Here is a 27143-nt window from a genome sequence, read left to right as displayed (position 1 = left end):
AACTGCAACTCCGCTCCTATTTATAACTAACCAATAGCAATATGTATTTTCAATTGGCATTAGTGTATTATTTTCAGGGTTCTGGGGTCGTGACTTTTTGGCCAGAGACAGTCATTAAAAATGGAACGACTCCAAATCCGATATCGCATTGATTTATTTTTATTAGTTTACTTAATAATGTAAATATTGAATTGCTGCGAGAGTTACTCACCAATAAACAATGGATGCATATCTGAGACACAGTGTTTCTATCTTCGTATTTTTCTCATATTTGCGCCAAACTGATAAGAAGGCTGGTATTTTAAAAATCCTCAATATCATGTATGTATTCATAAATAAAAATACAAATATTTTAAGAAAAAAACTTAAATTATTTACATGAACTTACTCTTTAATATGGACATCTCTCTTAGTGCGCCAGAGATATTAGAAAATTAGCCCATTCGTCGCATTGGTCGGTGAAATTGCGACTGTATTTACATACACATGGATATATATATATATATATATATATATATATATATATATATATATATATATATATATATATATTTGTATGTGCCTGGAAACACAGGGGGGGGGGCTGCAGGGAAAATCCCTCCCTCGTGTATTATCTTTCAGCTTACAATTTATTCCTATGAGGATTTTCGAAAGAGCCCCTACATATTTACATATGTAAATGAAAAAAGAAAATTTATATTGAAATTTAAACTTAAGGATCTCAAAAATGAGGCTGATTTTATAAAAAAAAAGCTTAAAAAAAAACGTTATAGTAGGTAGCAACTAGGAAATGGAAATGGACTTTATTTGAAAGGTGTCAACTTCTATACCTAGATAATCAAATTTCCATACGTTCTATATTTATTGTACATATTAATATGTATAATATTATGGGGGTAAAATAATGCACAACTATTTAATGTGACGACTGGGAAAGGAATCGGTCCTAAATCACAGGACCGATCCGGCCTTACAATATCATTGTATGTAATTAGTTTATAAACATCAAAAATATTGAAAAGGATATATAAAGTTTGTGTTATGTTTATAAGTTCATTTGTGCCCTTTGAAAAATGTCTGGATCCATCGCTGCATTGAAATGGTTGTACACATATAGGAACAAAAATGGAAAAAAATATATATTTTACATTTAAAAAATTGAATCATTAATCAGACCGATTAAATGAAATGATGATGTTGGAGTCATGCTTTTTTAACAACCTGGAGCCCCAATTTTTAAGATCCGAATGGCCAACGACTAGTGTTTCCCATACTAAGTGATGTTCCTGATCTCTACTAATTGATACCGGTATATAAATTTACCGTCATTGCATTATTTTAATCCTAATGGATGACAGCTGTGATTTTTTTAAATACTTATTTTCTAAATTATTATAAGGCCGTTTCAAAGACCAATGAAATCAATATATAAAAACCTCAACAAATACAGTCTGAATGACCATTTTATCGGAGAAAGAGACTGTTGTCCACACATCACAGCTCTATTTAGAAAAAAAAGCAAAATATAAAATGACAATTTTGCATAGTAATCAATGGCCGTTAAGTGAAGTCTTACGGTTGAATCATCCCAGCCGTTTGACGTTTATGCTGCGCATCGCTCAAGAAATCGCACGAAAATATTTTTGTACATTTAGATTTTGATTGGTTATATAATAGCTTTCATAAAAAACATTTAAAGTTTCTCACAGCACAGTTCGTAGCACCGAGAATTAAATTTCAACTAAACCATATTCAATTTCCTTCAAAGGTAACCAATGACGTTTATACATACATACATACATATATATTATAGACCGTTTCATTTAGTATGAATACTATTTATAATTCCAATCCACTATACGCACATCCCCTTCTATTTTTCATAGCACCATTTTAGAGTGATACTTTTTTACACATGTATATTAATATGGTCATAGTAGGGTAGTTATTATGTATTGCCACGAAATAATTTTATACTTGTTGCTTCAGGGCTGAACAAGATGGTTTTGCCGGCAGCAATCACCACTGTACTCCTCGGTGTGACGATTGGCGTCACACTGTATTTTTTCACTAACCTGTTCAATAGTCCTACAGCTCAACAATACGAAGAACCACGAAGTAATGTAATTCGACGTAAAGCACCTCAAAAAAGAAGGTAATATTTTAATTGCTCGTAATAATGTCATGTTTGTACAAATTAAAAGTGGTGCTAGGCAGATAAGGTCTGTAAATTTTATTCAATTTCATCATATTTTACTGATAGCAAGTTTTGACCCGAATGCTTGAATTTTTAACATGCAATTCAAATGTTGTTTATCAATTTTTTTTCTTAATGAATCGAATATTCTAGTCATTCAGTGTAAAGGTTGATCTGTGAGATTATATATAGGTTTAAAAATAAATTTGTAATAGCCGATTTTAAAAATTGGTTTTTCTCAATTTTGTCCCAATGTGTGTAAGATCCATAGAAGTAGAATGCATAGAATCGCTCTCAGCCTCTAAAAATGTTGCTACAAAAACTCTGAGCGGCAGAGTTTGTTCATTGTTTGCTAAATTTCGTCTCTCTCTCTCTCTTGTCTCTCTTCTGACTTTCCGTCTCTCTCTTCGATGGCTCGCTTTTAGACGATACTATTGTTAACGATGACCATTCTATGCATTCTACTTCTATGGTAAGATCACATCCAGGTAAATGTGTATTCGTAATTTCACCAACCGAAATGAATAACGGTAAATAAATGTAATCCTCATATCAAAATCATCATCTACATCCACAATAGCTGAATGATGGCCTCTTCAACACGTTTCCACTCGTCTCTGTTTTGCTCACAATTTCGTCTACCCATCTTCCCTGCGCTCTTCCTTTTACCCTTTTGCATTCTCTCGGGTACTATTCCAACACTTCTTTTGTCTGGTTCCTGGAAAAATGCACTAAATTGCATTGAATAGTGGTGCAGTTTTGAGAAGTCCTAATTTTCAAAAGCGCTCAAAAAGCAAACGCAATAGAATTCCACAAAAAAGGGTTTGCCCTCTCGGACAACATATAAATACCACCTTGAGGCTTTTTTGTGGAATTCTATTGCGTTGGTTAGTTCTCCTTGGGCATATTTGATAGTTTGTATGTCTCGAGAGTGCAACTATCTAGAGTGCATTTTTCCGATCGTCCTTTTGTCCATTCTTCTAGCAACGTGGCCATTTTATTTTTTTATTTATTTATTTTTTACATATAAACCAGGAAGGCCTTACAGGTCACCCCAATGCGCCTTCCTGGCCAATTACAAACATTGCAGTTTTATTTTTTTTTTATTAAACAAGTCGCTGAATTACGAGACACTGAAAAACTCGCAAATTAACGAGACATCTATGAATTGTACATAAATTTTATTGTACACTAGCTGAACGCATGCAATTCCCGTTCTCGTTCCTGTTCCCATTTTTCGGAACAACGCAGGTAGCGAACACATTTGAAATGATTGCGTTGCAATGACACTCATTCCCGTTTAACAGCCTATTCGAGACACACACACACACACACACACACAGACATTCATTTATATATATATATATATATATATATATATATATATATATATATATATATATATATATATATATATATATATATATATATATATATAGATTAATCAATCTCAAATAGTGGTGACATGGTAGGTAGGTACGATATTTAGCCAATTTTACCGGGAACCGTTTCATCAATGAAATCAGAGAAAATTGGCAAACTCTGATAGGAAACGATCGTCCTGGAGTCACAAATATCCAGGTCTGACCAGCAGCACTACAGATATACTCTTAAATAATTCTTTTCAATCAAGGTCAGCTCATGGGATCGAACCCGGCGCCTCTCGACGCTAAGCAGAAGCTTTAACGACCGAGCTATGCTGCTGGCTAGCTCGGTCGATTTCAATCTCTTTACTCTATCCACTTTGTCCACTACCCTTGTCATACTTCTCACTCATGTATTCTGCTTCCTTTCTTTCCTTGTTATGGCGAGCATACAGCGTTCCAGACTTCTTTGAATGAATTGGACTTTGTGTAGCATCTTGGCGTTCAATGTCCAAGTTTCACATCCATACGTCATCACTGGCAAAACGCATTGATCGAAGATCTTTTTCTTCAGGCGGCGTGACATTTTTTGATTTTAAAACAGCATTCATTCGTTCAAATGCACTCCATCCTAATTTAATACGTTTCTTTATTTCTTCTTCTTTACTACCGGACATGTCTATTATTTGACCTAAATATAAATAATTATTTACTACTTCTACTATTTTATCGTCTAATGAAATGCTATCAGGCATGAAATAACTAATGAACATTAGTTTGGTCTAATTTTAAATCATACTTTCCTTGTCCAGCTGTGTCAGTCCGTTAAGTAGGTCAGCTGGATCGCGAGCTATTAAAACTATATCGTCTGCGAACGGAAGATGACTCAAGAAGCGACCGTTGATGCTTACTCCTGCTGTTTCCCATTCCAGGTTCCTGCAAACGCCCTTTGAATAGTTTAGGAGAGATGGTGTCTCCTTGCCTTACTCCTTTTCCTATACTAAATCTATATCTGAAAAAAGTTTAACCAAAGCTGTGGCGTTCTTATATATTGCAGTTAATAGCCTCACATAGAGTTCTGGCACTCCCTGTGTTTGTAGAGCTTTAAAGCGTTAAATACTGTATGTAATTCTCATATATATAAGAAATAATTGGCAAAAGTGCTAAATATATAAAAACCGTTTTACTTTATTTCATATATTATACATGCAATGTCGCTCTAACATAATATATTGATTAATCGAAATCTTATTTGTTTTCAGGCCCGAATTTAAAGCGGACGATGATTGCAGCGTATGTATGAATAGTTTCAATTCAAAAAATCAAGTGAAAGAATTGCGATGCGGTCATTTCCTGCATAATAAGTGCTACGAGGCACTAAAGGAGTACACTAGTACCTGTCCTCTGTGCAGAGAATTCATCGCTTAGTATCTGAAGAGCAATCAATACTTATATCGACATTAATAATATAACAAAGACTGAAGTTGAAGATTTAATTAATTTAAAAAATTTGTACTTATAAAATTAAGCCGATTTATAATGTTTTCAAAATTAGGTATAGGTAGAGAATCGTGAGCACGCTTTCAAAAGGAATTTTTCATCGATGAATCTATTGTTTTGTTGTATTTTGGTGTATTGTTATCATAAGGTTTCAACTTTTAAGTAGGTGAAAATTTCCCACATTTTTTTTAATTCATTCACAGATGCTATCTACAATATATAGCAATGTTGAAATTTAGAGTAGGTTATTGTAATCTATAAAAAGGCAATACACACGTACAAATTTTTACACGGCAACTATCTTAACGCTTATAATACTCATGTAGTATGTAATACAAATAAATATATATATATATACAATATTTTTGAAAAAGGTGCTACAGCATATTTTATTCCATTTCGCTCGTTGTACTTTTTAATATGTAATGCAATATTTGAAATTATTAGAAAATTAGTTTTATATCATAGAAATTGTGATTAATTTTGCTTATATATATAATGTATTTGTTTTTTTTTAATAAATACGATAAAGCGAATGCTTCTTTTATTTTATTTTATTATTTTTAACAAAAATACATACTGAAATAAAGAGCGGTATACAAAATTAATTTATCGGTATACTTGTACACCGTGTTATCAACATTGATAATTTATATTAGTTTCTACAATATACATATATGTATAAAACGCAGGCCAGGTTCGAGGGTATATAGCGCCCTTGGGCAGATTGTATTCAACGTCCCACCCCCCCCCTTATTTTTAAACAATAAATTTCATGGAATTTTATGTATAAAAATTAATAAAATACAGTACTATTCGGTATCTGTATTTTATTCGTTAATGAAGACATTAATTTATATTCAACAATGAATTTCCATAATCTTATTTCCTCTATCCTTTCACAATTTAAAAAGGCTTGTATTTCACTGGTAATTGTTTATTTTTGTCAGTATTTAAATATTAAAGTTCAGTGTTTATATTAAACGGTCAGTATCCATCGTTCAGTATTAATGTTAAATGGCAAGTATAAACTTACCCAAATTGATTAAAATACTGGCCATTTAAATTTATTGCCTTTTAACCCTTGAAGGACGGAGCGTTGAGATCGAACGAATGTCCCGAACCGGGGTCGAGTAAGACTGCGGAATTTTTAAATCAAAATATAGCTTTTCTCAATACAAATGGGTTCAATATATGCCTTATTAATCATTTCATATATCAACATAAAAAAGTTTTAGTCCTATAGCATGTTTTTGACTATTTTTGTATTAAAGTATCAACGCGCAAACGCACATAGGTAAGGCTAACAGGCGACTGCATGGCTCAGTAACCACGCGCCAAAAGCGACGAAAACAATAGCTTACGAAAATATAGCTGTCTCTTTCTCTCGCATTGATTCATCGACCAACAAGAATATGCAAGCGAACAGTCAAAAACATGACTTATCACTACCGCCTTTAAATCATACTTTGGAACTTAGAAATGTATAAATGTATTTTTTTACGATGTACCCCTTTTCTAAGGGCCTCAGCACACTTACCGGACCGTCCGGTGCGGTTCTCCCGTTGCGTACGCCAGTACGTCCGTTTTTATACAAATGAGCGATAGCCACCACACCATGCGGACCGCCCGCAAGTCCGTCGTGCGAACCGCAGGCCTCTGCGGATGTTTCAATTCCGCATGCGGTTGTCAGTCGGTCATCAGCGCGCGCATTCGTGTATAGCTTGAGTACTACACGATTTTCGACACCGGTCATTTTTGAAGTCCAAAGTAGAGTATGCCTTTGGGACTTGAAAGACAAAAGTATAGGACGGGTTAAAAGTTTCGACCGTTTCCCGGCCTATGGAAACTCAGTTAAGTTTGAAAGAGGATCGTTTATTTTTGATCAATTGTTACAATGGTTATTGTATGTACGAAGAGGTTGGGCTTCGGAGAAGTGAGCTGGTTGAACTCTAGAGGTTTACTCTGGTGTTGTTCCAGGACACGTGTGCTAGAGACACGTGTTGACCTATTTTCAAGGCGCGTGCTCGGTACACGTGTGGTTTATAGCTATCAGCGCCAGGACGTCGTTCGTTTGAGAATGCGGGCATGTGCCACACGCGCTAATGACTTTTCAGACACGTGTTAGGGTATCCTGATGACATCACTGTTGGGTTTCGTTCGTTTTACGATCAAGCGATGAACTCTTTCTTCTGGAATGGTCGAAGGGGTCGTTGCCCTTGAGTTATGCCTGTTTGTACAGGATCGATGATGAGATCATTGGTTTTGATTCTTAATAGCACAAGTCGTGCTATATTCCTACAAAAGCTACAGTGATAGGACGGCGAAGAGACGAGCATGGGACGAAATTTTAAAAATCGTCCCATGCTCGTTTACGATCGAGGCGGATTGCGGTTCCCCCCCTCAATGCGGCCGCGATCATCCGGAACGGCTACCGGCAGCTTACGGGCCGCACCGGACGATCCGGCAAGTGTGCTGATGCCCTAAATCATACAAAATTGTAACGCGACGTTCTCCCCATCGTCCCATAGGGCAACACTCGCCCTTTATTTCGAGTGGCCACACAGGGAAAAGCCGTATGGCAGCGTTAACACTAGAGGTATCTACCGCGATATTTGATAGAGCTATCAAATACCGCGGTATTTGATAAATCTATCCGGCCTTGGAAAACAAGAAATAGCGTCCGAACACGCGGTATTTGATAGATCTATCAAATACCGCGGTAGATACCTCTAGTGTTAACGCTGCCTATAGGCGCGCGCGCATGTAGAGCGAGCCTCTCACCCGCCATCGACCGACGAAGAAAGATCTCTCCTGTGCACGTCTCCAGGGGGAGACGAAGCCCAGAGATCCACCATCATTGCTGAAGAACCGCTGTGAGGTCGAGTGCAGCATCACTCCCTCCCAAGAGTACCAGCCCAACGTCCCCTGTATTCCTCACGCTGTTTCCGGAGAAACCTCCGCCCTAAGAGGACTGACCGACCAGAGGACCGCAGAGCCAGCTCCCTACCACGAGGAAGCTGTTATCAACGAGACGATTTGCAGTCAGGAACCTCCCCGACTATATATATGTAACTGTATCCCAAGGTCAATCCACGTTTCCATATAACCCAACCCTTTGTAGTAATCTCGTCATCGTCATCGTCATGGAAACATTCGAGAATATTCCACAACAACAAACCACATTCCGCGCAGAACTCGCACACGTAAACAACCCGTGCACTTCTTGGAATCAATCGCCAAATCCTTCGAGAATGTTCCACCCTTCACACTCGAGCGGAACAAAACCAGTCGAAACACACCTGCAGCCATTATATTAAACTCAAGCGGAACGCCCCTACCAGGCGAGCGGAACCAAAACGGTCGAAACACGCCGCCGCCATTAAACTACATCGAGCGGAACGGCGCCAATCGTTCCAGAAAAGTCCACCCCATCGACAAAAGTGCATTCCTCGCTTACGCATCAACAACCACCACCATGGGTCAGGTGATTCCAGAAACACTATAAAAGGAGGTACAACCCAAACAACGCCAGTCGACCCACAGCAGCAAGCGTCGACACACAGCAGCAGACCAGTCAACATCCAGCTCCTGACCTGCCACCACTACACCACGCGGACTTGGAAGATCAACCAGCCGAACGAGCCAGCAACACACTGCCGTATCCAGAGACCTTCCGAACATAGCCGAACAACGAGCCAGCAACAAACTGCCGCATCCAGAGACCTTCTGAACATAGCCGAACGACGAGCCAACAACACACTGCCGCATCCAGAGACCTTCTGAACATAAACGAATGCCGAGCCAGCGACACTCTACCATATCCAGAGACCACTGAACGCCATACTTTTGCCCAAATATAATACCTTTGTACAACCATAGGCAAACAATAAAACTTTATAAAACAAGCACAACAGTGTTTCGTTAGGCTGGGATACGGTCAACACACATGTACCCCGCCTACACCTTGGAAGAAGAACGACGTAAACGCCCTCTGCATCACCATCGCGAGATCAGATAAGCGCGCGTAAATCCGTTCGTTACAAAATCTATTCAAATAAATTTCTTGTAGTTCTGTCTAGGAATACAAGAAATATAGGGTGTATAGCTTTGAAAACCCACATAGTTATTACGAAAAACGTAAAAATTGGGGCACTTGCATATCCCACTTCGGTGAGGGAAGGTTAAAATGGAAAGTAGCTTGAGCTATTACGATGTTGGCAGTACTTTGCAAGCAATTGATGATGCGTGTGGCAGCTCTGCGCTTCGCCTGTTTTGACAGTCGGCGTCCTACGCGATTTCATGCTTGTCGGTGTCTAATTAAACCTATCTTTTTTAGTCAGGTTTTTTGTTATTAAAAGGTAACATTAAAAGATAACAATTCTTCCCAATCAATAAGTTTATATACATATAACAAAATGTTAATTTTGTATTTGATTCAATGATTTTTAGGTTAGGTTAAGTCATTCTCATTTGGACGAATCGAATTTGCTTAACTATGTCTGGCGTGTTATTCGAAGATATTTTCAATGTAAAGGACATGGATCCTGAAGGAAAGAAATTCGACAGAGTAAGTCGATTACACTGCGAATCAGAATCTTTCAAAATGGACCTCATACTAGACATCAACTCATGGTTGTATCCTATGGACCTCGGAGACAAATTCAGGTTAGACTTGCTGAGACCATTTTCAATAATCAAATCCCAAATCAGATTTAAATACAAAAAAAAATCGTTACAGATTAGTTCTGGCCACCACATTGCGGGAAGACGGGTACCCAGACGAACTCGATTGGAATCCCCTCGATACTGAAGGCTCGAGAGCTGATAGTTTTGAATACGTCATGTATGGAAAAATATACCGGTCAGTGATGAATTTTCAATCTTAATATAACATTGTGTACGTATTTATTTATTACAAGTTTATTATGTAGAATCGAAGGCGATGAAGCAGCGATGGAGCCGTCATCGAGGTTAGCCGCATATGTAAGCTTCGGAGGGCTCCTCATGAGGTTACAAGGAGACGGAAATAATCTGCACGGATTCGAAGTGGACCAACACATATACCTCCTCATGAAAAAACTAGCTTTTTAAAATTTCTTCAATTGTTTATTTTTTCTCATAAGTCATAAATATGTATATTTTTTTAATAAATTAAAATATATTTAACAATTAACATAAGTACCTATAATTAGCAGGATACGATTAATTGTTGTTAAACTTGTGTTTTTAATTCCGTAATTAAACTAAAAATATCATGCATATGTACAAACACATGGTCAGTAATGAGTAAAATAATATTTGGGTTATGTAAGGAATACAGAGTATACATATAATATCTTAATTTAATATTTAGCCTTTTTGGCTATTTGGAAGACAATAAATTAACTTATTATCATTAGGATTTATGTACATATTAGAGTGATTTATATTTTTAAATGATCAATACAACTCCACTTTCAAAAATATGTTATGCCATTTCAACCATTGAGACTGTTAAGTCCGCTTTAAAGGTCAAAGAATTTGACCTTTAAAGCCCTCAACATGGGGCCACCACCCCTCCAACGAATACAGTCTGAGAGACCCTTTCGTCGGAGAACGAGATGGTTGTCCAGCAATATTGCACAAGAACAACCGCATATCACTGCTCTATATAAAAAACCACACTGTACATAATCAACCATTGAGACTATACATGTATGATCGAAATACTGTCTATTGTAAGGCTGCCATACGTCCTGATAGACCGGGACATGTCCCGGTTTTTAGATCTACGTCCCAGTATATGAGTCAGTTGTCATGGTATTCTATCTAGCAGTCAGTCAGACAAAAACGAGTAAATGTGAGAATAAAAGGTGTACAGGCGAAAGACAAGTGGGAATAGGGTTGCCAACACAGTCATTTTGACCTGGATACTCGGGGTTTGGCGATCGATTTCCGGGCTCAGGGTTTACAAACAAAATCTCCAGGTCAATGGTCAAATTCTCTCATTCGTGGTGGGAAACCATAATTACTATATAAAAAATGTAAAGAAATAAAAGTTAGTGCCGAGTACAATTTGTCATAAGCAAATGCATTTGTTGAACGCATTTTTTCTATAATGGAATCCATTTGGAGGAATGACAGAAATAGAATATGCGGATTAATTTTGATATGGATTGCGAAAATTTTTACAGAAAGAAGACGTGCGGTAGTTTCGAGCTATTTACTGTAGTCGGTGCTACTTTAGTATGCAGTCTACCTTCATATATCTACTTTAGTATGCGATCTACCTTCACGTTTTTACTTTAATATGTGGTCTCAGTTCTCGCGTGTGACACTGAGACTGAATAATAGCGACCCTAACAACCTAATCTTAAATGAATAGGGCCAACCTTAACTTAACCTAACCTATCCTGACCCTTAAATAAATAGGTGTTGGCTGCTAAGATGTCTTTTTTTTATTTCATCAATATTTTCACAACAAAAAACGTGTCTTAGCAGCCAACACCTATTTATTTAAGGGTCAGGATAGGTTAGGTTAAGTTAAGATTTGGTTAAGTGATATGTATCTGCTGACGATATTTTGATAGAAATGCTTCAACAAAATTATGGGGCGGCAGGAAAAAACAAAAATTGTAATAAAAATTTCGTTGCTACGATACAAATAATAAAAAATAGTCGGCTGCGATTCAAAGGTAGATCGCATGCTAAGGTAGACCGCATACTAAAGTTGCACCACATAGTCTTATCGGAATGTAATCTGTAACTCTATTAGCTTTATTTATCCTATTGTAAAGGAAAATAGTACATGAATATGAATTTGATCACCCTAATATTGTCGTATTGTCAATGAACTGCTAAAACCTCTGATATAATATTTTATTTCTTGGCTCAACGAGCCGATACAAAAACACATCATATATTCGGGAAAATACATAAACATCAATGAAGGTTAATGGTGGGATCAAATCAATATCTAGAAATATATATGAATATATACATACTTCTAGATATTTATTCACTAATTCTTTATACTGAACGTCTCAATATACTCTCTTACGTCTCTATACTCAATATAAAATATGTTAGTTGGAAAAAGATAACCGATAAGTAAAATACCAATGAGTGTGACCCAGAATGTTTTGGTAAATTCGCAATTAAGACATTCAGTTCCCGATTCAATCTTGGGTGAAATAATCTTCACGATTTAACAGCTCATAAACAATACTAACATATGTCCATATAAATAAAATAAAACGTAAAGGATTCGTTGAGATCAAAATATACATAAATTGCTGTATAAATGTGAATTTAACAATCTTAAAAATATTGCCAATTTTTGTCAGAAATAAATATATGTAAATATACATACGTCATTGGCATACAACAAAAACCTATTGAACAAATTTGTGTGTAAAATATGTTTAACGATTTGTTGTCGGAGATAATTTATCAACCATTTTCATATTATAATATCAAATACTATTGTATTGTTATATTTATATAATATTACACCTTTATTTGTTATTAATTCATTTTACAAGGTTTATATTAGTTTCACTTTGCGATTGTTGTGGACAAACCACCTAAAACTCTTCCGATCGCTTTGAAACTTTGCCATTTTGCGAGGCTTATCCCCTGATAGAGATTTTTTGTCACTTTTCAACACAATATTTTGATATAAAATAAACATAAGAAAAATGACACCACATCTCAATATCACAAGACATGAAAGTTTAACAATTTTTGTTGTATGCCGATGATATGTGAATCAAGTGTAAATATTAAATAGAATAAAATATATGCGTATAAAAAAATGATTTAACGTTTAAACAGGAACGTTCATAATAAAAAGGCAACCATTAAGTCTCATTAAAAATATGGCAAGTTAAATAATTTACAGTGTAAAAACATTTTTGAGTTAATCTTCAGTCTCGCCTTTCTCCATATCGTTCGTATTTAACTTAACATCACCATTTGTATCGATCGGTGACGAGTCGGGCTTCTTCCTCAACTCTTTCAATTCCTCCTCAACGACGTGTCCGTCCCCAACATTCACCACTTTCTTATTGTAGTCTGCGATGGTAAAACTCACTATAACGTGAATCAGAGCGAAAGCAAACGCCAATAAGCTCATTATGAGGAAACTTTTTTTGCCACCAAACGAATTGTATAAAAGTCCACCAATAAGTGAACCGATGCAGAAACCTTCAAACAGACAAAATCAATAACGAGACATAGATTATATTTGAACGCGAAATTCAGCACGAGACTTACCGACGCCATCGTCCATTCCAGCGAGTATGCCTTGAAGAGTCGCAGACAAGCCTGGTGGGGCTACGCTCGCAGCGTATCCGACGATTGTAGCATAGCAAAGAGCATAAGTCGGTCCTTGTAAGAACATCTAAAAATCGTTCATTATTAAAATGTTGCTTTATTATTCTATATACATATGTAGATTATGTAGAACAAACTTACTTCAACCAATACAAAATGCCAAGGTTGAGTGATTAACGATATAGACAACAATCGCAGACCATAACAGAACAAGCCAAGACTTAAAGTGTGTTGAAAACCAAGGTACTTTAATATTTTACCTGAAAACAATATTAATATTTGTAAGAGAAACGTTACAGTTATTGGCCACTTGAATTGACTGCTATTACATAGTTAACCGTTTGCCCGCGGCCGTCTTCTATGGAAGCTTTGGGCGACAAGTCTGTAGCGCAGCTGTCTTCCATAGAATTTCTGAACTTTGCACGGGATTTTGAGCCTTATATGCGCCTATTTCAACTGTTTTAAGGTTCAAAATTGGTTGAATATATTACTGAGAGTTGAATGCTATCTATTCAATTTGCTTAAAATGAATATGTACCAGTCAAAAATTAGTTTTTTGTGGAACCATACTGAAACCTCGTTTATGTGACGTCACGTCTTCATACAATTATGAAGAATGATTATTTGACAATTAATCCAAAACTACGAGATATATTATGTATTTTATTGTTTAAAATAATACTTTATGTGTTAATTAACATATCTGGTTACTTGAGTAAATATTAAAATCTATATTTAAGGTCGAAAATTCGATTGCTAAATTCGCGAAAAAGGTGCCGCGTACAGGGCTTGTTTGCTATATTTATTGCCGCGGGTAAAGGGTTAATAGTGAACCTTTGAGGACACAAATTGTTCTCAGAAATTTCAGAACGTTCTAATTTTTTTAGCATTGAAATCCAAAGAGCCAATAATTGCAGTATTTACCCTAATTGTTATAAAAAGTTTCAGTCAATACCCGAGTATGCAAAAAACAATATTTCTCCACCGAAGCTCTCGACTGCAATGGTCAAACCCTCCAAGAACTTGATATTTCCGAGGTTGTTGGATTGAATCGCCACATCTTCCATAAACCTTAAATCATTCATTATAAATAATTATAATTTTAATGTACATATTATGAATCTATCAGTGGAATAGTGGCGTAACCTTTAATACATTTAATTAAAAATGAAATAAAATAATTATCAGAATATCACATGTATGTATATAAAAACTCTCACAAATTACATTTAAGAAATCTCGGCTTATTAGTGAATATGTAACAGTCCAAGTGTTCACTCCAGTTTGTTCATGAACACACAAGCTTGTTCATATACAAACTATTGGTTTTAATTTAAATGCCAACAGTCAAAAGCTACATATCTTCAAATACTCACCGATAAGTATTTAAAGGGGAAATCCTATGGAAAAACATTACTAAATTGCTAATATAGGTTTCGACTGTCTCCCAACCTGTGGAAATTAGTTTGAGTTTTTAAGAGGATCTTTATTTATGTTTAACATTATTGTATGGAGGAGTGGGCAGTCGACTTCGGAGGAGTGGGTAGGCTGAACTTCAGAAGCTATCTGGCGTCTGGCGCTGGTGCGTTAGTTTATATCCTGGTCTTGGCTGGTGAGATTATGTTAGGTTTGATGCGTAGCTGTATGATGAGATCATGCTCTCGGGGGTTCTTATGGCCTCGAGGTTTTATTTGGAGCAAGTTGATGGTGTCTTTGCCCTTGTGTGAATGAAAATATTTCGGGCAAGGTCGACTCTGCATGCTCGTACAGGAACGCGATGATGCAATCGTTCAACTTGTGTTTTATGGAGAAATAGATACCCACACTATAATTTGTTTGCGCTCATTTTTAAAATATAGCAACCCAGGGTAAGCATACATACATACATAGAAGATAGGACAAACGATTATGCCTAATAGTTTATGCATGAACAAACTTGTTCAACATTTCGTATACACTATAACTGGTCAGATTGGTTCGTGTATGAAAAAACTAGTATGTTCCTGAACGAACGAAGTGTAAACCTGGACTGTATCAACCTATGAAATATACCCTAGTAATAGTAAGGCTTTCATTTTTAATCATCCCTCTCGCATATCATTGTAGGATAAGTATCATTACATAAAATACACATTTTACAATATTGTGAGATTTAAATTTTAAACGATTAAAAAAAACTAAATCTTGAGCATTTTTTGGTTATATCACTTCTCCACCTTTGTATTACTCATATATGTATAAATACAAAATCGTTTCACAACACATACTATGAAAATAAAAATAAATGATGATATACATATACCAAAGCATGTAATAAATAATAAAGCTGTCCAGAATTCCTACGACTATGGCAAATATCACAAAAATAAAAATTGGTGGTTGTTTAAAAAGATTCATCAGGGTACCACCCGCGTCAACAGGACGGGTCATGCTCGGTAACTAAAATAAAAACGACAACGTCCTGTACAACATGTTCTCATCACACGTATAATAAATATGCATACGAATAGATCACCTCTAACTTCCTACAGAAGTACAAATCTACCAAGGTGAAAGCTGCCATTAGGATGAAGGCTGGAGTGAAATCTTTGTGCGGCTGATCACCGCTCACGTAATCTACGATGAGACCCGAAAGCAAAGCAGTGAGGCCATAGCCAGCCGTGCCCCAAGCACGTTGAAACCCATACTTCATGCCATTTTCAGGACCTACAATCATTTTATTAAAATTATCGATCACTGTCAAGCTCCGTCCGAAGGGTCGAATTGGTATATATCACCGCCAAGTTAGTATAAACAATTCAATAGAATTTCAAAGAGACCGCTCCAATGAATAGACGATCCCATGTATATACCGCGTATATGACATATTTTTTTTGTATGTTTAAAACTATCTAAAAAAAATATCCCACGTACAGCATACCGCATCCCTCGCTGTGTGATCGCGCCCTAAGGGCCGGGCCGCACCGCTCAACTTTGTTGACGAGTTTTGTTGCTGGAAAGTCTGCGAGTGCGGCCTTCCTTTCAACTCGGGGACGACCTGAGACGACCGCACGTGGTACTAGTTTTTTCACTATAGAGACTAAAATAATACGTAATACGTACAATACGCATTTAACGCATCTATTGTAATTTATTAGGATTTTCAACATCTCTATTATTTCAATTGTTAATTTTACATGACACAGCCACACACCCTGTCCATTTAAAATAATATATATTAGAGATTTCAATATGATACAATGAGTAAAGACGATACAGTACAAGACCTGTTTAGAAATCATTGTTCAGAAGATTTATTGCAGCAGCTCTATGCAAATGTTGCACGTGTCGAAAGTCCTCCAAAACCGCTGTCTATTGTTAAATACACAAGGACACTGTTATTTACATTATTCACATATGTAATTTGTAGACTACATTTTTTTTGTAATTTTCTCTAACTAATTGTATTTCGTCTCTTCTTCCTCGATCTCCGGCAAATTCCATTGTTATTTCAAATTATATATATGTTTATTGTACTCGATAGATTCAACAAACTTATTACGTGCAATAAATGATATCTGAATCAAATTTTAGTTCAATTACCTCATATATATATTGAGCAATTAATTGAGAAATTATCTCATAGATTGATCATTCATAAAATAGAGGCATGTCGAGATTGTTGACGTGTTTTTTTTGTATGGAGTTTTGTTGATGGGTCCGGCATGTCGGTCGTTCAGGTCATAAAATCCATGCGACCAGACCCAACGGCTTCAACAGATATCAACCATCGTCAGGCTTTATTACCCGAGAGACCGACATGTTGCAGGGTGCGGCCCGATGAAATGTGACCCCATACAATGTGTATGGGATCGGTCATTTTGCAACTTCAGAACGACACGTCGCGTCAACCAAGTTGTTCGCGAGTTGAGCGGTGCGGCCCGGCCTAAGGCTCTGATTGAGATGTAGCGTTTTATTGAAAGGAAGGGCCACCTGAAATGCTTTCGAATATACCTACATAAGAAGCAACATAAGTTCCATTATTGTGATCAATTTAAAATGCATCCATAAAATTAACGATCATAGTCATTCTATAAATGATTGAATCCATTAAAATATGAGGCACTTCCAAAGAAAATCGAAACTTAAGAGTGCAAATGGTTAAATAATTACTAAAAACCCATCCCATTATGGCCGCTTATTCAAAAATACTCACCCAAAACATCTAAACAGACAGCGTCTCCAATGCAATTAGCAACATTGTATCCCACAGTACCGGTGCACATGAATATAACGAATCCCCAAAATGTTATCGTCGTGTACAAATTATAATCGTTCTTGGTATGAGATTTATCAAGGTATTCATCGTCTTCGAGTCCCATCGTCAAATTAACATCCTCGATTCTAGCATCAAAGAAGGCACACGACAGAAATCTACAGTTGTTCCTAAAAATACATTTAACACCGTCTTCTTCTCCGGTCAAACTATCATTATAATCGTTCATGTTGAAATAGCCGCAAGATTCCGCCTCAGTCTCGTAATATAAAGCAGTCAACGTTCCCGTCTCCATATCCTCTCTTTCAATCCAAAAATTCCAAACGTTACTATCGGCGATGCCAGTCGAAGACGTATTCGATTGCGACTTACAAATCCATCCACAGCTCGCTTGGTAAAGATCAGAATTGTTTGAGCAGCCAGACGTGTCAATCTAAAATAGCAAGATAATTTAATATCAAAGTAACATTGCTATTCTCCGAAACTAAATAAATACTTACATCAGTATCACACGGCTTTAGGTAAATCCAAGTGGTGAGACGATCATTCGGAAAGTCTCGAAATGTTGTAATATTCGATGACTTTATATAGTTATTGTACTGCGGCTCGGGCAAAAAGTAAATGCAAAAGTAAGAGGCACTCATTGAAAACACCAAGCACATGAAAACGAACTTTCTATAAGACTGTAAATACACATGATTAGTATTGATTGATAGAATTACCAATAGACGCATATATACAGCAGGAAAATAAAATAACATACATGAAAATAGTCGACTAGGAATCCGATTGCAGGCTTCGCCAGAGCCCATAATATTGGAAGAACAGCGGTGACGAGACCCATAACATCTGGTGATATTCCGAGTTGCTTTCCGTATACGGGCATTTGTGGTAAAAGTGGACCCATTGCTGAAATCGTTCAGTCATTATATTTATCCGTATACATAATCAAGTTTTAATGTAAAACTTGTATGAAAGCGTTACTAACCGGCGAAAAATAAAAAGAAGTGTGCCTTTATTGGCAATAGTTCTTTGTTTATTTTCAACATTTTTCTTTGATTATATGAAACAATGGGCGTGTATAAATGTTATCGCTGAATCAATATCAATGTTTGGTTACATGGTCTGAAAGAATTTCAAAGCTTTTCATAAAATTATGATACCAATCGTCTTTAAAATTCAAAATAATAATAAAAATAAGTTTTTGTTTCAAATGGGACATCTCATTGAAATAATAGATTAAAAATTCACCCAAGCCATAACCGGCCGAGATGACATCTCTCGATAAGTGTCAAAACTGAGATCAAGTTTCGTCGACCATATACTGATGGTGTTGCCCTGTAGAAATATTATCGTGAAGAAATATAGAATATTTTACTCTAATTTAATAAATTGTAAATGATTTAGTAGTGTGCCGAACACTTACACGCGGAAATGGCAGGAACACCTTCTAAAGGGAAAACGTGGACTGACCTCGACGTGTCGTAAGGATCTTAGGGTTCTCCTGGTTCTATGGTAGTCGTCGTCGTATCGCAGCCAGGTGTACGAGCTGGTGGGAGAAAAGCTGGAGACCCGGTCACGAGGTCCTAAAAGTCACTAAAATCTCGATCACGGAATATCTAGCAGTTGAGTTCTCGTTATTACAATATTTCACATGGGTGGGATTGATGGAGTTTTTGGGTGCCAGACGTTCCATGATCGAGATTTTAGTGACTTGCGCGAGATCGCTTTTTGTAGAATAATCACCGAACCATATTTTAAAGTTAACAAAAAGCCTTGTAATTATGTATTATAGGCAGTGGCGGCTCGTGCATAGGAACTGCGGCGCTGCAGCACCCCCAGAAAAAATACAAAAAAAAGCACATTTGTATACATTTAAAACTTGTGAATATAATTTAAATAAGAATGATTAGTGTTTGACATAATCATTATTAATGAGTTTGTCGAATATATCTAAATACAATTAGTATTGTAAATGCAATTTTTTTGTAATTTTTCTGGGGGTGCTGCAGCGCCGCAGTTCCTATGCACGAGCCGCCACTGATTATAGGGGAAATGCTATAGTTTTTGATAAGCATTCACAACGCAACTATTTGGTTTAAAGCGAAAAAAATATCAATGAACAGAAGCACAATGTTATCAGTAATGTTCTAATTTTTTAATTTTAAAATCTAACTGGACATAAATTAACAATTGTAACGTTTCCTAACTGATTTTAAGAAAAATAATTCGGAATAAACTAATTTTTCAACATGATAGCTTTGGACTAAAACTAATTTCTAACATATTTATTTGTGGTATTTTGTGGTAATTGGATTAATACGCACATTGCGATCGCCCAGAAGACAATTTTTGCCATGACAATGGCGAATAAGGAATATTTGGCACTCGAGTTCTCGTTAGTATGATAGTTATCGTTAGAATGATGGACTTTTCGACCGCCAGATGATAGAGATTTTAGTGACCTTTGGGCGAGCGCTTTGTGGGCAATCATCATCGAACCGTTTTTTATGCATAGATGTTTAATTTTTTGATGTTTAATCCTTTACCTTAAAATGTTGATAAGATGATCTCACTCACGTTTCAAAAACAGTACTGAACACTGATATGATTAGTAAATTTATATTCTTTATCGTCATGCAGTGGCGTGCAATCAGTATGAAATGAAGGTTTGATATTAGTGATAAAAAAAAAAAAAAAATCAAATTTTATTCAATAAGTACATACTATATTCCTAAATACGATGTATTATTTATTTATTTATTAGTTTAATAGTTTTGGACCATTGTGGCATTACAGGAAGAACCTAATGCGCCACAATGGCATTAGGTTCTGATTTTAAGAAATATAAAAAAATAATTATATATTACGTCGTATTTATTGTAAACGTAATTTAATATTAATCCAAAATTAATAGTAAAATTGACATTTCTTGATATGGAATAATATAATCTAATCTATAATTTGGAAAGAGACTTTGTATGTATCCTTGGTCATCGTCGTCGTCCGTAGATCGGTGACGTCATCGAACACGTGATTCGATTTTTTTTTTTTTTTCGATCCATGGGCGCCGATTTGTTTTTTTCGATTCAATGGATTCACCCCCGCGGGGGCGCAAGGCGAGTAGCTTCATGGGGTCCCGCCAGGGGCGCCACAAGGGGCGCAGCCCCGTGGGGCCCCGAAGGGGGCCCGGGGGGCCCAGCCTCATGGGGCGCAGCCCCATGGGGCTCAAAAGGGGGCGCCACGAGGGGCGCAGCCCCGTGGGGCCCCGGGGGGGCCCAGCCTCATGGGGCGCAGCCCCATGGGGCTCAAAAGGGGGCGCCACGAGGGGCGCAGCCCCGTGGGGCCCCGGGGGGGCCCAGCCTCATGGGGCGCAGCCCCATGGGGCTCAAAAGGGGGCGCCACAAGGGGCGCAGCCCCGTGGGGCCCAGCCTCATGGGGCGCAGCCCCATGGGGCTCAAAAGGGGGCGCCACAAGGGGCGCAGCCCCGTGGGGCCCCGAAGGGGGCCCGGGGGGCCCAGCCTCATGGGGCGCAAGCCCTAATAGGCATTAACTAAGGGGGGCGAAGCCCTAGACGGCAATTAATCATGGGGGCGCGGAGGGGCGAAGCCCTAAAAGGTATTAACTAAGGGGGGCGAAGCCCTAAACGGCAATTAATCTTGGGGGCGCGGGGGGCGAAGCCCTAAAAGGCATTAACTTAGGGGGGCGAAGCCCTAGACGGCTTTTAATCATGGGGGCGCGGAGGGGCGAAGCCCTAAAAGGCAACTGATCATGGGGGCGAAGCCCTAAACGGCATTTAACCATGGGGGCGCGGAGGGGCGAAGCCCTAAAAGGCATTAAATAAGGGGGGCGAAGCCCTAAACGGCAATTAATCTTGGGGGCGCGGGGGGCGAAGCCCTAAAAGGCATTAACTTAGGGGGGCGAAGCCCTAGACGGCAATTGATCATGGGGACGTGGAGGGGCGAAGCCCCAAAAGGCATTAGTAATAAATTAAAATTAAATTTGAACACAAATCACGGACCGTTGGACACTAAGTGCAGTGTATATAAAAGAAATATAGAATTAATGAGAAATAGAATTAAGTATAATAATATATAGCAACCACCAAAAGGTATCGGTATAAATGTACAAAGTTTTTTTGCTCACAAGGATGAGGTTTGGAGTTTAACTGTAAGTCAAAAACCATTATTTATAGGTTTAAGTGAAACGCATGTAACTAGTGATTTTGAAGATTTTGAGCTGAATATAGATGGATATTGTGTTTTGAGATGTGACTCTAATTCTAGACATACGGGTGGGGTACTATTGTATTTAAGGGATGATTTAAGTTACGGTAATGTAATAGTTAATAAGGTTGATGGTGAGTTTTGGACAATTGGTGTGGATCTGCTTGTGAATGGAGTTACTGTGTTTTTGCTAGTAATTTACCGCTCTCCGAATGGTAGAAGTGGAAGATTTCTTAAATTTTTAGAAGAATTGAGTGAAAGAAGTATAGATGTGAGTAAAAATATAATTATGTTTGGGGACTGGAATTTTAATTGGTTACAGACAGAAGAATTTTATGTAAAAAAGTTGAGAAATTGGGTAAATGAATTGGGTTTTAAACAAAAAGTGACGGAAGCAACGAGAGTGAATAATTTATCAAGCTCTCTCATTGATTTGGTTATAACGAATATAATGGATCTGCGGTGTGAGGTGAAAGATGTACCGAAAATAGGAGACCATTCTATTGTCAACATGTTTTTGGGACAGCGGTTTAGTAACGGAGGACTTAAAAATATGCAGGTGACTGAAAGAGAAAACATTGATTATCAATTGATGAATGAATTGTTAAAGGAGTGTGTATGGGGAAAGGATGGTGATAGTGTGAATGAAATGTGGGAGATAATGTATCGTAATATAACATATTCTAAAAGTAAATGCGTAAAAACCACAAGAATCATGCATAAGCATAAGCTGAAACCTTGGTTTACCAAGGAAGTAAAGGAAAGCTTGGTTGATAAGAATGTTAGTTATAAAAGATATAAAATTATTAAGGCTATGGATGGAATCCAATTAGAAAAGGCTTGGTTAGAGTATAAAAGAAAGAGGAATAAATGTGTGAATGTTTTACGTAATGCGAAGAGGGATTGGCATGAAAGAAATATTGATGGTGCAAAAAAAGATCCCACAAAAATGTGGCGAATAATTAAAACTTTGATTTCCGGGGGAAAAAATGTTTCTTTGAATGAATTAGAAGTCGAGGGAGTAGTATATAATGATAAAGAGGATATGGTTGAAAGATTGAATGAGTTTTACATCAATAGTGTGAATGATATAGTTAATTCAATACAAACAAGGCATAATAGTGTGAATGATGATATTAACTTGGGTTTAAATAAGTTTGAAAGGTTTAAATTAGTGGAAATGGAGGGATTAAATGGTGTATTGAAGGGCATGAAATCAGTTTCTAGTATGGATGGATTGACTCTAGATATTTTAATCAACACTTGGGATATGGTTGGACCTCAGTTACTGAAATTAATAAATGAATCGTTAGAAGTGGGATCCGTCCCGGATGCATGGAAGGTGTCTACTATTGTACCGGTACCAAAGGTTACGGGCACACATAAAGCCAGTGAAATGAGGCCCATCAATATGTTACCGATTGTTGAGAAGATGCTGGAGGAAATCGTTATGATTCAATTGAAAGAGTTCATTAGTATAAATGATTGTTTGGTTGTGGAACAGTCTGGATTTAGAGTGAAACATTCAACAGAAACCGCTATCCAATTGGTGGTTTCTGATTGGATGGAGACGATGGATGAATCTAGCATGGTTGTTGGAGCAGTTTTTCTAGATTTTAAGCGAGCGTTCGAGACAGTAGATAGGAATATTTTATTACAAAAATTATATAAGTTAGGAATAAATGGTATAGTATTAAAGTGGCTTCAATCATACTTAAATAATAGAAGGCAAAGAGTAAAAATTGATAAGGTGTTATCCTCTGAATATGTAACACCTCATGGAGTGCCGCAAGGGTCCAAATTGGGACCCTTATTATTTATATTATATATAAACGATATTGTTAAGGTAATTAAGATGTGTAAAATACATTTGTTTGCAGATGATACATTGATATATATAATTGGAAAGAATGTTGATGTAATGTCTGAGATTTTAAATATAGAATTAAATTATGTGAATGACTGGTTGTGTGAAAATAAATTAAAGTTGAATGTGAATAAAACAAAAATGATGTGGTTGAATGGTAAAAATAAAAATATATTGAATGAAATTAGAATTAATGATAAGTTAATTGAAAAAGTTGAAAATATAAAATACTTAGGTGTATACATAGATTCAGGACTAAATTTTAAAATGCACGCTGACTATATAATAAAAAAAATGGCTAGAAAAGTTGGTGTATTATGTAGATTAAGAAATATTTTAAGTAAAAAAAGTAAAATTTTAGTGTTTAATTCAATTGTCTTGCCACATGTGGTTTATTGTGCCACTGTGCTTAATTTGTTTAGTGGCCAAGATTTAGAAAAAATGCAAAAAATACAGAATAAAGCTATGAGAGCTATTTTGAATGTGAGTAGATTTAAGAGTATTGGAAGTATGTTAGATGAATTAGGATGGATGAGTATTAGAATTAGTCTAAATATTAGTACATTGTCTTTTGTTTATAAGTTAGATCATAAGTTATTACCTAAGTATTTTGATGATTATATAATAAGGAATAGAGATAAACATAGTTTTTATACTAGAAATAAGGACAAACTAGTTGTAAGTAGAGTAAGAAAGAATAAGACGGCTGGGGGTGTTTTTCACAGGGGTGTGCTCATGTATAATGCCCTCCCTGAGTGCGTCAGGTCTGCTAAAAACATGGATGCATTCCTGCGAGGTGCGAAGAGACACCTCTGTGAGGGACAGTACATATAAGTTAATTATAAATTTTAGAGTTAAGTATAATAATTAAGATGTATTTTTTTTTTAAATTAGCTTGATAGCTAAAATATATATAAATAAATAAATAAATAAATTAGTTAAGGGGGGCGAAGCCCTAGACGGCAATTAACCATGGGGAAGTGGAGGGGCGAAGCCCTTATCGGCAACTGATCATGGGGGCGAAGCCCTAGACGGCATTTAATCATGGGGGCGCGGAGGGGCGAAGCCCTAAAAGGCATTAACTAAGGGGGGCGAAGCCCTAAACGGCAATTAATCTTAGGGGCGCGGGGGGCGAAGCCCTAAAAGGCATTAACTAAGGGGGGCGAAGCCCTAGACGGCATTTAATCATGGGGGTGCGGAGGGGCGAAGCCCTAAAAGGCATTAACTAAGGGGGGCGAAGCCCTAAACGGCAATTAACCTTTGGGGCGCGGGGGGCGAAGCCCTAAAAGGCATTAACTTAGGGGGGCGAAGCCCTAGACGGCTTTTAATCATGGGGGCGCGGAGGGGCGAAGCCCTAAAAGGCAACTGATCATGGGGGCGAAGCCCTAAACGGCAATTGCTCATGGGGCGTGGAGGGGCGAAGCCCTAGAAGGCAAAGGCTCAGGGGGGCGCCGAGGGCGAAGCCCTAGAAGGCAAAAAAAAATTTTGATTTTTTTTTTTTGATTTTTTTAAAAATTTTTTTTGATTTTTTTTTTATTTTTTTTTGATTTTTTTTTATTTTTTTTTTTGATTTTTTTTTTATTTTTTTTTTAAATTTTTAAATTTATTTTAAATTTTTTTTTTTTTTAATTAAATTAGCTTAGTCATGTTTAAGCGGTTTATATTATAAACACTGAGCGAAGCCGGGTAATACAGCTAGTCTAATCTATAATTTGGAAAGAGATTTTGTATATATGTATGTATGTATCCTTGGTCGTCGTCGTCGTCCGTAGATCGGTGACGTCATCGAACACGTGATTCGATTTTTTTTTTTTTTTCGATCCATGGGCGCCGATTTGTTTTTTTCGATTCAATGGATTCACCCCCGCGGGGGCGCAAGGCGAGTAGTTTAATGGGGCCCCGCCAGGGGCGCCAATAGGGGCGCAGCCCCGTGGGGCCCCAGCCTCATGGGGCGCAGCCCCATGGGGATCAAAAGGGGGCGCCACAAGGGGCGCAGCCCCGTGGGGCCCAGCCTCATGGGGCGCAGCCCCATGGGGCTCAAAAGGGGGTGCCACAAGGGGCGCAGCCCCGTGAAGCCCCGAAGGGGGCGCGGGGGGCCCAGCCTCATGGGGCGCAGCCCCATGGGGCTCAAAAGGGGGCGCCACAAGGGGCGCAGCCCCGTGGGGCCCCGAAGGGGGCCCGGGGGGCCCAGCCTCATGGGGCGCAGCCCCATGAGGCTCAAAAGGGGGCGCTACAAGGGGCGCAGCCCCGTGGGGCCCCGAAGGGGGCCCGGGGGGCCCAGCCTCATGGGGCGCAGCCCCATGGGGCTCAAAAGGGGGCGCCACAAGGGGCGCAGCCCCGTGGGGCCCCGAAGGGGGCCCGGGGGGCCCAGCCTCATGGGGCGCAGCCCCATGGGGCTCAAAAGGGGGCGCCACAAGGGGCGCAGCCCCGTGGGGGCCCGGGGGTAATTTTTCTGGGGGTGCTGCAGCGCCGCAGTTCCTATGCACGAGCCGCCACTGATTATAGGGGAAATGCTATAGTTTTTGATAAGCATTCACAACGCAACTATTTGGTTTAAAGCGAAAAAAATATCAATGAACAGAAGCACAATGTTATCAGTAATGTTCTAATTTTTTAATTTTAAAATCTAACTGGACATAAATTAACAATTGTAACGTTTCCTAACTGATTTTAAGAAAAATAATTCGGAATAAACTAATTTTTCAACATGATAGCTTTGGACTAAAACTAATTTCTAACATATTTATTTGTGGTATTTTGTGGTAATTGGATTAATACGCACATTGCGATCGCCCAGAAGACAATTTTTGCCATGACAATGGCGAATAAGGAATATTTGGCACTCGAGTTCTCGTTAGTATGATAGTTATCGTTAGAATGATGGACTTTTCGACCGCCAGATGATAGAGATTTTAGTGACCTTTGGGCGAGCGCTTTGTGGGCAATCATCATCGAACCGTTTTTTATGCATAGATGTTTAATTTTTTGATGTTTAATCCTTTACCTTAAAATGTTGATAAGATGATCTCACTCACGTTTCAAAAACAGTACTGAACACTGATATGATTAGTAAATTTATATTCTTTATCGTCATGCAGTGGCGTGCAATCAGTATGAAATGAAGGTTTGATATTAGTGATAAAAAAAAAAAAAAAATCAAATTTTATTCAATAAGTACATACTATATTCCTAAATACGATGTATTATTTATTTATTTATTAGTTTAATAGTTTTGGACCATTGTGGCATTACAGGAAGAACCTAATGCGCCACAATGGCATTAGGTTCTGATTTTAAGAAATATAAAAAAATAATTATATATTACGTCGTATTTATTGTAAACGTAATTTAATATTAATCCAAAATTAATAGTAAAATTGACATTTCTTGATATGGAATAATATAATCTAATCTA

At 37.6% G+C, this 27143-nt stretch overlaps 3 protein-coding genes across 3 annotated transcripts; 2 read left to right on the top strand and 1 right to left on the bottom strand.

Annotated features, from left to right (window-relative positions):
• Positions 1-1562: 1562 nt before the first annotated feature.
• On the top strand, positions 1563-5607 carry LOC143914353 (uncharacterized). Its single transcript, XM_077434544.1, has 3 exons — positions 1563-1768; positions 1990-2155; positions 4824-5607. The coding sequence occupies exons 2-3, from the start codon at positions 2001-2003 to the stop codon at positions 4987-4989; spliced, it is 321 nt and encodes a 106-aa protein (XP_077290670.1). The 5' UTR covers positions 1563-1768; positions 1990-2000; the 3' UTR covers positions 4990-5607.
• A 3710-nt stretch (positions 5608-9317) lies between these two features.
• Polr2H (DNA-directed RNA polymerases I, II, and III subunit Rpb8) lies at positions 9318-10279 on the top strand. The gene is made up of 4 exons (XM_077434523.1): positions 9318-9422; positions 9514-9729; positions 9803-9925; positions 9996-10279. Exons 2-4 carry the CDS (start codon positions 9560-9562, stop codon positions 10153-10155), a joined length of 453 nt encoding a protein of 150 aa, XP_077290649.1. The 5' UTR covers positions 9318-9422; positions 9514-9559; the 3' UTR covers positions 10156-10279.
• Positions 10280-12846: 2567 nt separating this feature from the next.
• On the bottom strand, positions 12847-20229 carry LOC143914333 (major facilitator superfamily domain-containing protein 6). The gene is made up of 13 exons (XM_077434522.1): positions 20185-20229; positions 19062-19221; positions 18887-18973; positions 18624-18760; positions 18399-18544; positions 18136-18318; positions 17576-18068; positions 15896-16086; positions 15683-15819; positions 14336-14451; positions 13522-13640; positions 13321-13447; positions 12847-13251 (listed from the first exon to the last, which is right to left on the bottom strand). Exons 4-13 carry the CDS (start codon positions 18682-18684, stop codon positions 12965-12967), a joined length of 1860 nt encoding a protein of 619 aa, XP_077290648.1. The 5' UTR covers positions 18685-18760; positions 18887-18973; positions 19062-19221; positions 20185-20229; the 3' UTR covers positions 12847-12964.
• Positions 20230-27143: the final 6914 nt, after the last annotated feature.

Source organism: Arctopsyche grandis, chromosome 7, assembly GCF_051622035.1.
Source record: "Arctopsyche grandis isolate Sample6627 chromosome 7, ASM5162203v2, whole genome shotgun sequence".
NCBI lineage: Eukaryota > Metazoa > Arthropoda > Insecta > Trichoptera > Hydropsychidae > Arctopsyche > Arctopsyche grandis.
This window is presented reverse-complemented; position numbering and strand designations above follow the sequence as displayed.

What these genes read in the sequence shown, in the direction of transcription:
- LOC143914353 (XM_077434544.1), top strand. Translation starts at nt 2,001, where the DNA reads ATGGTTTTGCCGGCAGCAATCACCACTGTACTCCTCGGTGTGACGATT. An exon ending in AAAGCACCTCAAAAAAGAAG is followed by an intron (nt 2,156 to 4,823) that starts GTAATATTTTAA and finishes ATTTGTTTTCAG; the next exon opens with GCCCGAATTTAAAGCGGACG.
- Polr2H (XM_077434523.1), top strand. Translation starts at nt 9,560, where the DNA reads ATGTCTGGCGTGTTATTCGAAGATATTTTCAATGTAAAGGACATGGAT. An exon ending in GACCTCGGAGACAAATTCAG is followed by an intron (nt 9,730 to 9,802) that starts GTTAGACTTGCT and finishes AAATCGTTACAG; the next exon opens with ATTAGTTCTGGCCACCACAT. An exon ending in ATGTATGGAAAAATATACCG is followed by an intron (nt 9,926 to 9,995) that starts GTCAGTGATGAA and finishes TTTATTATGTAG; the next exon opens with AATCGAAGGCGATGAAGCAG.
- LOC143914333 (XM_077434522.1), bottom strand. Translation starts at nt 18,684, where the DNA reads ATGTTGAAAATAAACAAAGAACTATTGCCAATAAAGGCACACTTCTTT. An exon ending in ATTGTTTTTTGCATACTCGG is followed by an intron (nt 13,641 to 14,335) that starts GTATTGACTGAA and finishes TATTGTTTTCAG; the next exon opens with GTAAAATATTAAAGTACCTT. An exon ending in GGCATTTTGTATTGGTTGAA is followed by an intron (nt 13,448 to 13,521) that starts GTAAGTTTGTTC and finishes AACGATTTTTAG; the next exon opens with ATGTTCTTACAAGGACCGAC.